Raw genomic sequence first — 13,118 nt, 5'->3', positions numbered from 1 at the left:
TTAAGTTCATATGCGTCTAAAGGCAGATGAGCGAATACTTTTGGCAATATAGTGTATCTATATTTTATTATCAGAAGGTGGTAATTTATAGCAGGGAATGAAAAAATATTTGTTCTGAATTAAAATGCCAAACTAATTGGACTGGGGAAAATTCTGTAACGTATGACACACTGAATTTTGAGGGGTGTATGTGCATTGCATCTGCATAAAGTCTGGTCCACATTGCAGCTTGTTCTGGTCAAGAACCCCCTACTTAGACATGAAGAGAGAGTCTAACTGACATGTAAATGGTTTATGGGCATTTCAATCTGAAATTGAATATAACACTGAGAAGAAAGTGGAATGAAGGCAGATTAGTCTTCTAAATATTGTTACAAGTTGCTTAGTGTCTCAAACAAAACTCTTGAATGCCTTATATCATGCTGACACATTTTTAAATCATTTACATATTTTATATAAATTGGTAACGTCAACAGCATACTTCTTTACTCTTGGCGACCTCTGCAATAGCAGCGGTTCTTTGTTTCTCAAACTCATCGTTGTCCTCAGCGGTTTTGGCGGCATTGATGCTCTGGAGGGTTTTCCGCTGGTCTAGAGCTCTGCTGTCCACCTGCTCCTTATGAGCGCATTTCTACAGGAAGATGACATCACAACAGAGGAGCCAATGAGAATGCTTTACAGTATGGCATGGCCTAGATCTAAAATGAAAAAGTTTAATTTTTCAAATGATATTCCTTTGTTTCGTAATCACCAAAAAAATGCATCCAGCCACCCAATTATCAAAAGAAATATATATATATATATATATATATATAAATATTGAAAGGTCAAAAGGTCAGTAACTGATTTACCTGTCCAAAGGGAACAAACGGAGGTGGTCCACCTTCAGCACCGATGTTTCTTCGGCTGTGTTTGGCGAGGCTCTTTGCAAAGAAAAGAGTTAAATATTTAATTATGTGCCAATTTATTATAAATTTTCTGGAATACTTGATTGTAATTAGACAATCACACCATTTTGTAGTCAAATATTTTTGTATAATGAACGCTACACTGCAAAGTTGACCGTCGTCCCAGGCATGGGTGTCACTTTGTTTTAAAAAGTGGTGGAGACAGTTTGGGGGAGGGGTGGGGAGGTTGCCAGTTGTGACGTCATGAAACTCATGAATATTAACTAGGTTCTGCACAGTTAATTTCAAATCATCTTCTACTGTTTTTTACCGTTGTCATTCTTGATGACCAATTCAAGCTCTCTAAAAAATATTTCAAATATTTAATTTGACAACTTTATCCCTATATCTGCAAATGTTAAAACTCCTTAAGAATTGCCAATGTTTCTTCTGATTTAGACACATACCTGACGAAAGCCATTTCAAAAAGGGGTCGGGCCATGACCTGTACATCCCATCCATAAATGACACCTATGGTCCAGTGTAAGTGTCTCACTGGAACCTCAATTTGTACTTTTTTTTTTTTTAAAGAAAAGGAGGGACGAGTAGAAATTATTTTTGAATTAATCAACATTATGCCACAAATACGGTCGAATGAGCTTAACATGTATTGAACCCGGAATATTCCTTTAAGATTTTATTAATTTTTCTTATATTTCCAAGCCTGTAAAAAAAAAACTTTTAACAATTTCCCACAGAAATGTTTCAGACTGTGGGAAACATAGTGCTTGTACATTCAAAATGTTCTCTGGACTGAAAGTCATTTACTCATTAAGAACAACTGACACCAGAATGATAAATTAATTTGTCTTCATGGTAACAGGCTTTCTGATTCATATTCAGAAGAAAACATCTGTTGCAAATCTGTCATCCATCACTGATCAACTGTAACAGATGATGAATATAAACAGATGGTTACAATGTGACAAGTTTTAATTAACCAAGTTTTTTTAAAGGGGCCAAATTTTTGTATCACTTGAGAAATTTTCCTTAAAATACATTTATAATGTTATATAATCCTTAATTTTAACATGACTAAATACCGCCCTCTCTTGAACACTAAAAATGAAACAGGCTGTGATCTAAAAGTTCTTATTTCCAAAGAGCAAGTTAAATCCTGTTTTGCCTGAGATAGCCTCTTTAATTCAGATATTATATTCAGATCATCATTTCTATGTATAATAAAGGCACCTCACCCTCTGCAACTCCCATTTCTCGATCATGTGATCCACCTCGCCACCGAGAACGGCGATCTTGGAATCGTCCAATAGCAGGATGCCATTCTTAACCTGAACGTTTCCTAGGAGTTTCACTTTGGTTCCAGGTGGTGTGTTCAGACTGAAAATGAAGCAGAAATCTGATCAAAAGTTTATTTATCAACAGTAGATTATCAATCGCTTCTTTTTCAATACACAGAGTACATGAAGTATAATAGGGTGAATCTAATGAAGAAAAAACATATTTCGACAGAAAATTATTACAAAAAGAAAAAAAAAGTTTTTGTAATTAAAAATCAGCATAAATTGAATTCAGTACAACTACTTTGTATACTTGTACTTTAAAATGTAAATGATATACTATTTCTTTTTTATTATTTGCAGTAATGAGAATGAGATTTTATTCACATTACAGTAGACTACTGAACATTGGAGTGTGCATGCTCCCTTTTTATGAAAATAAAGCTACAATGCAAAAAAGGGAGAAAAAAATGAAAAATAGGCTTAACTTTCTTGATGCTAAATAGAATTTATTTATTTTGGGGTTAAATATGACCCGGAGCTGTTTTTGACAGTTTTCGTGAGATTCAAACCCCCAAATTGGTCATTTTTCCTTATTTTGTGTCTGGGAAGATTCTCCAAAAAGTGTTAAGTGACAAAAAGTCTGCATTTATCATAATTACACTTCTCTGCTTTGGTTAGTTCCATTTCCTGGCTGTCAATCAGGGGGTTTCAGCTGAGTTTTAGTAAGTGCGGGGCATTCACTGTAAGTTGGGATTAAGGACTGCCTGTTTGACTTTAATTAAAGATTAAAGTGGGGAGGGAGGGAGGGAGAGAGCGTGAGAGAGAGCGAGCGAGAGAGATGGAAGAACTATTTCGCTCACAAACATTCAAATACCCCGAGGAGAGAATTTCCCAAAATGTGAGCTTATTTCCTCAAATGTGTCCCCCTGTCTGCACCCTGATCATATGTTAATGTAACGGTCTGCACTGCAGAAAATGCTCCTGCTATAAAAATATCACACTCATGCCTCCCTACTCTTCTACACTGCCCTATAAACTCCTTTAACAATCCTGAGATCAAAAATATGAAAAGTCTCAATAAAAGGCTGAAATTCTTGACCTTTAAAGTCGACATGTAATCAAAATAGGCCTTATTTTATCTCTTAATGCATGTTCCTGATCTTATAGAGTGAACTATCTTGTTCCAGAAGTAAAAAGTTGCATTTATTTTCTCCATAGGTCAATTGATTTTTAACGAAAACTTTTAAACTTTTAAAGACACAACTACCGTGAGCTCCGAGTTTGTTGAAGCCATCAGTCTGCGTTGGACGTCTGACCAACACAGAATCGAAACATCACACACTGACCTTTGCTCAATACAAAGAATACATATTTCAAAGCTGTGTGTTATTATTGTTGCAGGAAAGTGAGTAGATTGTATTTTTAACATTATGAATATAATATTTTATTTGTGATATTACAATGGGTAAGACCAAAGAATATACAGTAGTTCTGATGTGCGGCAAAAGGTTGTTGAGCTACAAAACAAATGGGAAGTGGCTATTAGAAAATAGCTATGAAAATGCCCATTTCCACCAATAGGGCAATAATTAACAAGTTCCCATCAACTGGAGATGTTAAGAATCGACCTGGAAGAGGACGTGTGTCTTTATTGTATCTGAGCACGGTGAGGAGGATGGTTCAAGTGGCCAAAAATTCTCCAAACATCACAAAGGCAGCATAAAAGTAATCCATATGACTCCTGTGGTTAAATCAAAGAAGAATTTCTAGCAAAAAGATTTAAATATTGATCTGTTTCTCACCCACACCTATCATATCACTTCTGAAGACATGAATTTAACTACTCGAGTCATATGGATTACATTTATGCTGCATTTGTGTGCTTTTTGGAGCAACAAAATTTTGGCACCCATTCACTTGCATTATATGGACCTACAGAGCTGAGATATTCTTATAAAAATCTTCATTTGTGTTCTGCTGAAGAAAGAAAGTCATGCCCATCTGGGATGGCATGAGGATGAGTAAACGATAAGAGAATTTTCATTTTTGGGTGAACTATCCCTTTAACGTTGTGGGGCTGTTTTTATGCCAAAGGTCCTGGACATCTTGTTCGGATATGGCATCATGGACTCTATCAAATAACAGATAATAAATCTAAACGGAGCTTAAAATGGGCCCTTGTTGGACCTTCCTGCAGGACAATAATCCAAAACAAACATCAAAATCAACACAAAAATGGTTCACTGACCACAAAATCAAGGTTCTGCCATGGTCATCCCAGTCCCCTGACCTGAACCCCATAGAAATCCTGTGGGGTGAACTGAAGAGGAGAGTCCACCAACACGGACCTCTAAATTTGAAGGATCTGGAGAGATTTTGTATGAAGGCATGTCTAAGATCCCTTGCCATGTGTTCTCCAACCTCATTATGCATTATAGGAGAAGACTCCAAGCTGTTATCTTGGCAAAGAGAAGGTTGCACTAAGTATTTAATAAAAGGGTGCCAATAATTGTGCCACACATATATTTGACAAAAATATTTGTTTTAAAAAAAAAAAAATTGTGTTGTGTTTGCTAATGTTTGATATCCATTAGAACAGTGGTTCCCAACCCTGTTCCTGGAGGCCCCCCAACACTGCACATTTTGTATATCACCCTTATATGACACACCCACTTCAGGTCGTGGAGTCTCTACTAACAAGCTAATGAGTTGAATCAGGCGTGTTTAATTAGGGAGATATCCAAAATATGTAGTGTTGGGGGGCCTTCAGGAACAGGGTTGGAAACCAATGCATTAGAGGATAGTTTTTTGTGAATATTTTGAATGAAAGATCAAAAGGATAAACAATAGACATGTGCTCATATTTACCAAGGGTGCCAATATTAGTGGAGGGCACTGTATATGTTTATTAGGGGCCAAGCCTCGAAGAGGCTGTAGTCCCTATTGCATCCATTAGTTTTCTCTATTATTATTCTGGCTGGGAGTCTATGGCAGCCTATAGAACCGTACTTAGGAAAATGATGAAATTTGGCACACCGATAGGAGTGGTCATGAATAGACCCCATACCTAGTTTTGGGTCTTTAGGACATGCTCTATAGCACCACCATCATGTCAAACATTCACTATTCTTTTGGGCATATCTTTTGAACCGTTTGTCCTTGAGACATAATTCTTTTTTGTCTGATTACTCTCCTCTTGATAAACAGAATAAGGGTACATGCAGAGTTTGGAGACACTGCCACCTATGGGTCAAAAAATGTGAACGTTTTTTGTTTTTGCCCATAACTTTTGTTCTATACTATGTTGCCCATAACTATGTTCTAAAAGCATGAAGTTTTCATGAGGATTTCAGTTACACCAATTTTTCCCATATCAGCCATACAGCCTCTCTGCCATTTCGAATTACATTAAACTTTGTCTTTTGAATGCATTGTCGGATTTGAAAGAAAATTGGTATGCTTCATCAACATAATGTCCTGAGGATACCTGAGCAGTTTGGAGACAGCGCCACATAGTAGTCAAAATGCTTATTCAATATTAGCAAAAATGTTGGTGTATTATTGGATCCTTATTCTAAGTTTTCCGAAAATGTAGAGATAAATGTCTGTGTGACGTACCTGTGTGGCGTGGAGATCGAAAGGGCGCTGGTTCAAGCCCAGCTCTGGGCAAGTTGAAAACAATTTAGAAGTTGCAATTAACATCGTATCCGGACTGTTCTTTCTTTCAGTTGTGTTTGATATCAGCTATATCAGCTCTCCTACATTTTGAATATTATAAAAATGTTATCTTTTGAATGCTTTGCTGGATTTGAATGAAAACTGGGATACGTCTTTGACATCAAGTCCTGAGGGTACCTAAGCTGTTTGAAGACAGCACACCTATAGTTACAAAGAAAACCCACACTTGTGTGCTGACTCTAAACTCAGCTTGTCTCTTTGCCACTCATTGAGCATGTCAACTGCGTGGCACAGTGTGTTAAGCACTGAATTATAAAAGTCATGGTTAGAATCCCCACCTAAGCAGGTCATCCAGTTTGATTTTTCTTTTACTTTCTTTGTACTGTGCTTACCGAATTATTTCAGGGCTAACTGAATTTTGATTTTCATCTTTGTTGTGAAGTTATTGAATATGAAGTTGATCATGGTAACCACTGTATTTGGCTGTGCTTACTGTCAGCATGGTATGACACTGGTGGCTGTCAACCACGAGGCAGCATGATTCAGTGGATTGTTCACAGAGATGCAATACGGAAAGGTACAGGTTCAAACCCTGCTTGGGATGACTTGTATACAAGTGTGCATTTGCAAAATACACCATAGCCACTCTGAGGGTCCTACAAATCCTGTAAGCCACAAAGGCCATATAGGCAATTTAGGGGGCTTGGCCCTGGAATGCTGCTTGCAGCTTTATTTTATTATATATTATAATTTTTTGAAATATATTTTATAAAATATTTTATTTTATCGAGCATGACATCATATTCTGTCTGTTGCTGTGTCCGAAATAATATTGTGACCACTGCTTAACATTATTTGCCAAAACAGGAAGCCCTGCCCCCAAACTCATGTCATTGGTTAAGCTAGTAGTTGACACGTCATGATTTTTTACAATCACTACTTTTTTGTTTTCACTCTTCAGGTAATCAAACTTGCAGTTATAGTTGACTGCAGATTACATTGGAATATGAGAGAGTATTTCCTCAACAACCCAAAAATCACCATTCACCATTAAGTACCCATTGATTTAATCATGCCTATAAGTTTGCCAGAATAACATCAGTCTATTTTGTGCTTGTAATTCTGAAACTGTCGGTGTAAATGAACAGTGGATAGTTTCATTCTGTAAGGTTACAGAGAGATGGATGGAGAGACAGAAAGAGGGAGAGGAGGAATGGACAAATAAAGAGGGGTCTGTTTTCAAACAGCGTGGCAGGGCCGACAACACAGGATCCACTTGTAGCCGCTGGCCGATCGCCACCACGATGGCTGATGCCTGGCCAGATCAGTAATGGAGAAAGGGGATTGGTGGGGTTTCAGCCAATCAGAAGCTCTGAAACTGGGGTTATAGGAAGGAGAGGAATTGTAAAGGGCAGGAAAGGTCATTCCAGTTTGAGTTTGAAGCTCTAGCAGAGAAAGTAGCTTTACAAGATTACATAGTGTCAGATTTCTTGTTGAAAGTATGTTTGAGTTTAACTGACAGACCGATACCAACAGTGACCAAAGTGCAGTTTGAGTGAATCTCACAAAACACACGTCCAGGTCATATTTCAAAACAAAAAACAAATAAATATACAGTGCATTCAGAAAGATCATTCAGATACACCATAGTGACAAAACAAAAACCAGATTTTTGACAACTTTGTAAATTTATTAAAAAGAAAAAACTGAAATATCATTAGGTCAAATAAAAAAGTTTGGGAACCCCTGTACTATATAAATAAACTTTTTTTGTTTAAATAGTATACCATTATTTTTTCACATTACCATAATGAGAAATTATGGAGAAATGTGCTTAACTGTCATGAAAATAATATCACAATGCAAAAAAAAATCCTAATCATCCCAAAATAGGCTTTGTTTTCTTTAAACAAAATATTATTACTTATTGTTCTCCCTTTGAATTTGGGGTGAAATACATCCTGGACATGTTCTTGACAGGATTAACCTGTTTACTTCCTGAAATTATATAAAGAACTCAACTCTTTTTAGCAACAATAGTAAAACAATTTACAACATTTGCATAACTTTAAGGCAGTATAATACTTGAATAAATAACATTTAAATAAAACTTAAATGTTATTTAATTTTAATGTTCTTGAATAATTTTAAGCCTGTCTTTATTGTATAGGCTATCTTTTTTTTTTCTACTTTTCCTTACTACTACTGTAATCTTTATTAGACATGAAAATAATGTCACAATGAAAAAAAAAAAATTATTATTTAAATAACAAATAATTTCCTATTCACCCTGGATGTTCATGACAGGTTTCGCTTGTTTACTTTTTAAAATTATATAATGAAAAACTACACAACTCTTTTTTTTCTTCTTTTTTTTAGCTACAATGTTAAAACAATTTACAAAAATTACAGAGCAAGTTGTTTTAGGAAGTTTTGTTTACATAAAAAAAAAAACCATTACAGTAAAACAAATCAAAGTGACATGTTCTTGGCTTGTAACCTAAACCTTCATATGTCACCTGCACAATTACACAACCTTTCCACAAATCAGCGCGACATTGATGTTGATCGATTTATTGAGTGCTAGAGCAAATGAACTCAATGTAACAACATTTGAGCCAAGAGTAGTTGACAGACGTGTGTGAATGTCTCTGCAGTACCCCGAACAGCAACTCATACTGTCACAGTAAAACCCTTTTGGTGAAGCACTTCACTACATCAAAACGTACTTTCTCTGGCTCAAAGCACTGCTTTTACGTTAAGAGTTCTGCTGAACATAGTAGCAAGTTTTTGGCCTTATGCGTCACTTCACTGTGTCTGATTGGGCGAGGCATTGGGAACAATGTGCAGTACATATGATCACTCGACCACCAAAGTTGGAGTTTTTGCCTAGACTATACTTTAACATTGCAGCAATTTCAAACCTGCTCTCATGGAATCACATTACTCTCCCTAGCCTACATTTTTGCTAAAAGATTGATTATGTGCCTCATTTGTACGCATCATGGCAGTTTCCTGGTGAAATGAACACTACAATAACAATAACGACAACAACAATAACTTTATATTCACTTTCACACAAGTCAAGAGTAAAACGGCAGATTATGTTATTAAACACTTTCTTTTCGCTCTGTTACTCACACAATGTTATCTTATGACATCTAAAAACTTTAATTACAGCGCATGACTCATTTTAACATTTTATTACATAAACAACTATATTTACAAGCTTGTTCGAGTGCGATCAAATTGCACAGTAGCTCAACTGATAGTGTGTTGCACTTGTGATGTAAATGACCGGGGTACGAGTCCTGAAGAGCACACGAGTCGAAAGTGTCATAAAAACGTCACAAAATCACGTGGTTGCGTTTTTGTCTCACATTTGCTTTTTTAAACCCTGTCGTTTGGGTTGAGGTTTAAGGTTTAGGGTATGGAGGTCGGTTTATTCGTTTAAAACTTGATTGAGCATTAAACTTAAAAACCTCATCTGTTTGGGAGGAAATTTAACTAGCTTTTAGCGCCTCACAGTGGGCATTCCACATTTAACAAAAGAATGTGGCCACAATGAGATCAGGCTGGCAATTTTATGTTGGAAATCAGTGACACTGACCCTTTAGACTAATTCATTAACAGTAGTTGGCCCACACGGAATTGCCACAGTGCTTTCACATTTTGTGCTGATTGTGATGTATGGAATTCTGCAGAATGGTTTTTAAATATGGTAGAGTATGTAGTACACCATTACTGGTAGCTGAAAGCATTATCAAAAAAGCCAAAATAAACATGACAACCCTTGGACCCCATCCACTTTCACTGTGTGGAAAAGAGCAGCGTGAACATTCTGCTAAACATCTCCTTAGAAAGTCATACAGGTTTGGAATAGGGATAGCAATACTGATACTGGTAGCAGAATCGGGTCCGATACCACGCTCAAATACTTGTTCTCATGCTTGTAAAAATGCTCAGATACCAAAAAACGATACCATCTGACATACGAATGTCCTTCTGTAAACAGTCAGCATACAAATTAAAATCACTTAATGTCCTTGTGTTATTATTAAACCACAAAGGCTGCGATTTAATAAGTATAAAGTCTGCACGTTTGAAATGGGTACTGCAGTCCAAATTCAAAATATTGGAGAGTTGTCTGCCCCGGCCCAGACTCGAAGCTCTTGCGGGTTGCCAGAATGTTGACACGCAAAGTAGCCAACTCAACTTCCATTTTAAAGGATTTCTGGGCTTTAAGCTGTCTCCATCTTCCAAAGGATCTCCAATATTTATCCTTGTTTTACTACGCCTCTTGTCATGGGGGTTTTTAGATGGATGGCGAGGCTTTTTATGTCGGGTGGAATCTGTCATCTCTGATCCAGTTCGTTTGCTGGCTTCAGCGGTGTCTAAATACTATTGGTGAGTGGGCAGTGGGCGGGATCACACAGGCCAAAACATAAACAGAAATTCCGGCCCGGAATGGAAACTTGAAAGTAGAATATACTGACTGTAGCATTGTTATCAGAGAAGCCAGTATTTCAACTTAGCACGTTTCCTAATTCTCTAATGACATATTATGGTCATTTTATGATTTAGTACAGTAAAAATATTACATATAGCACCTTTAAAGATATGATTGATACTTCTTGAGTTGAACTTTCGAAAAACACCTTTGCGGTAAAAAGGTGTCCAATTTTTGGACACCGTTCGCATATAATGCAACAAGGGGTGCTGAAGTCAACTGGTTCAGTAATAGACCTACTTATCTCTGTGTAAAAATAAAATAATGGCACTGCCACATTTCTAAGGTTTTTTCCCTTACCTGCAGTCTTGGTCCAAAATCATAGGTGAAAATTGGCATATTGACCCCCCTCTACATAATAATGGAGTACTTAGTACATTTTGATCCATGACATTGAATATTTTGGCTTTGATTATCTTTTACCATATATATATATATATATATATATATATATATATATATATATATATATATATCAAAAACAACATTTTGAGTCATGGACCTTTGGTTGAGTTGACACAGAATGACCCAATAACTACACTAAAAATGGCTTCTTGTTTTTAGTGTGTATTTTATAGTTAGTGCAATTTTCACACTCTGCTTTCTTTTACACTCACATATAGTCAAACTTTAAGAGACCCGATTTCACACAATGTGCAGATACTGCAGTTTGCTGTACCTGATTTTGGACATATGTGTAATCTCAAGGCCTGTGCAAGTGGTGTGACCGTCAGTCATGTGCACACGCAGCATTCTGGGTGCCGCCTGCGACTCCTCATGATCTTTAGGAGCGGCAACATTACGAATCTTCTGCACCTGAAGAACGCACGGACCCTCCAACTGTGACAGAGAGAGAAACAAGATAGAGACAGTGAGAAACCAATCATTTAGGACCAGAAAATCTACAGAAACTATGAAGAAACTAAGATAAATGTGTGCATTAATTTCTTGATATTTTAATAATATGAGGGTCTTAGTTCACATGTAAATGTCATTGCCTTTTGGCCAAGCAAAAGATAAATCTTCAAAAAAAAAAAAACACCTCTCTCAGTGGTTCTTTGCACTCTTAATTTTTTCTTTTATAGTAGCGCCACCTTGTGGGCAGCATTAGTCAGTGCATGAATTACATGTATGGACCCTTTCACAGACGATAAGTAGTCGCCTTATTTAGCAGCTTTTTAATAAACTACATTATTTACAATAAACTCAACAGTATTTGTGTTACATTATCCTGGCATTAAAGAACACTAGTTAGCACTGCTGTGATAAGGTGTTTAGGTTTCTAATACAGTTGCTGATGGAGGGACCACAAATTTGGGCTCTTTCTCAATTTTTTCCTCTTTTGGAAAGTCGTGGAAACGTAATAGTGGATTTTCCATTTCCATAAAAATAATATTTGCTGTGGTCTCTCACTCACCACTATAGTTACCTTCTGCATTCCCAACCCAGAAATGTGAAAAGGGTCAATTTAAATACTATACACAGCAGTAAATATACTGATTCATTTTCTGCCTTAATCTACGTGCCAAATCATCTGTCTGTACTGTCCAGTGTTATGACAATGCACACGATTTACCTTGTCTATTCGGCCACTGTTGATGTCCGCAGGGAGGACACTCTTTCCAATGGGTCTCAGATCGCTCTTTGAAACACATTAACAAAGCATTATTTGAATTCTGTTTATCAGCAACTTCTATGATGTACTCTGAAAACAATGTTTATTTTTGCAATGTCGCAGAAATTACACACTTCAGCTTTAACTTCCATGACTTTTCCAGGCCTGGAAATCACAATTTTTTAAATTCCCTGATATTTACAGGTTATCCATGGTTGAAAGGACCCTGGTGAGTTTGATGAATATTATGACAATCATGTCACATTAAACACTTACATTTAGTGCTACTTGGATGATGTGAGTGAGTGATGTCTTCTCCTTCTCTGAAGAACTTTTACACTCCTTGATTCCTTCATCTGTGAGGTACCTGTAAAGAGAGGGAAAGTGTGTGATTTACACCATTGTACAACCCCAGAATTAAATAAACTTATCGATAAATCTACTAATGCTTTAGAAAAGCAAAGAGACAATGAAACTATTATGTTAAACAACATGGAAAAATTATACCTTGTAAAAGTAACCTAGTACAAATACTTTTAAAAGTACTATAAATACACTGTGTTTTTTCTAAGTTTGCCGGGGTCAAATATTAAATATTTTGAATATATATACAGGTGCATCTCAATAAATTAGAATGTCGTGGAAAAGTTCATTTATTTCAGTAATTCAACTCAAATTGTGAAACTCGTGTATTAAATAAATTCAATGCACACAGACTGAAGTAGTTTAAGTCTTTGGTTCTTTTAATTGTGATGATTTTGGCTCACATTTAACAAAAACCCACCAATTCACTATCTCAAAAAATTAGAATATGGTGACATGCCAATCAGCTAATCAACTCAAAACACCTGCAAAGGTTTCCTGAGCCTTCAAAATGGTCTCTCAGTTTGGTTCACTAGGCTACACAATCATGGGGAAGACTGCTGATCTGACAGTTGTCCAGAAGACAATCATTGACACCCTTCACAAGGAGGATAAGCCACAAACATTCATTGCCAAAGAAGCTGGCTGTTCACAGAGTGCTGTATCTAAGCATGTTAACAGAAAGTTGAGTGGAAGGAAAAAGTGTGGAAGAAAAAGATGCACAACCAACCGAGAGAACCGCAGCCTTATGAGGATTGTCAAGC

General features: G+C 36.6%; 1 protein-coding gene across 2 annotated transcripts in view; it reads right to left on the bottom strand.

Annotated features, from left to right (window-relative positions):
- LOC127426025 (tudor domain-containing protein 3-like) overlaps positions 1 to 13,118 on the bottom strand; it is a 39,863-nt gene that overhangs the window by 23,171 nt on the left and 3,574 nt on the right. For both annotated transcript variants that reach the window (XM_051672471.1, XM_051672470.1), the window contains exons 2-7: positions 12,268 to 12,358; positions 11,953 to 12,018; positions 11,056 to 11,216; positions 2,144 to 2,285; positions 852 to 923; positions 482 to 631 (exon numbers count right to left, since the gene is read on the bottom strand). In XM_051672471.1, coding sequence (XP_051528431.1) covers positions 482 to 631; positions 852 to 923; positions 2,144 to 2,285; positions 11,056 to 11,216; positions 11,953 to 12,018; positions 12,268 to 12,358 — 682 coding nt within the window. The remainder of the gene's footprint in view (positions 1 to 481; positions 632 to 851; positions 924 to 2,143; positions 2,286 to 11,055; positions 11,217 to 11,952; positions 12,019 to 12,267; positions 12,359 to 13,118) is intronic.

This window comes from Myxocyprinus asiaticus, chromosome 35, assembly GCF_019703515.2.
Source record: "Myxocyprinus asiaticus isolate MX2 ecotype Aquarium Trade chromosome 35, UBuf_Myxa_2, whole genome shotgun sequence".
NCBI lineage: Eukaryota > Metazoa > Chordata > Actinopteri > Cypriniformes > Catostomidae > Myxocyprinus > Myxocyprinus asiaticus.
Note: the sequence above shows the minus strand (reverse complement) of the source record. Positions and strands in the feature narration are given on the sequence as shown.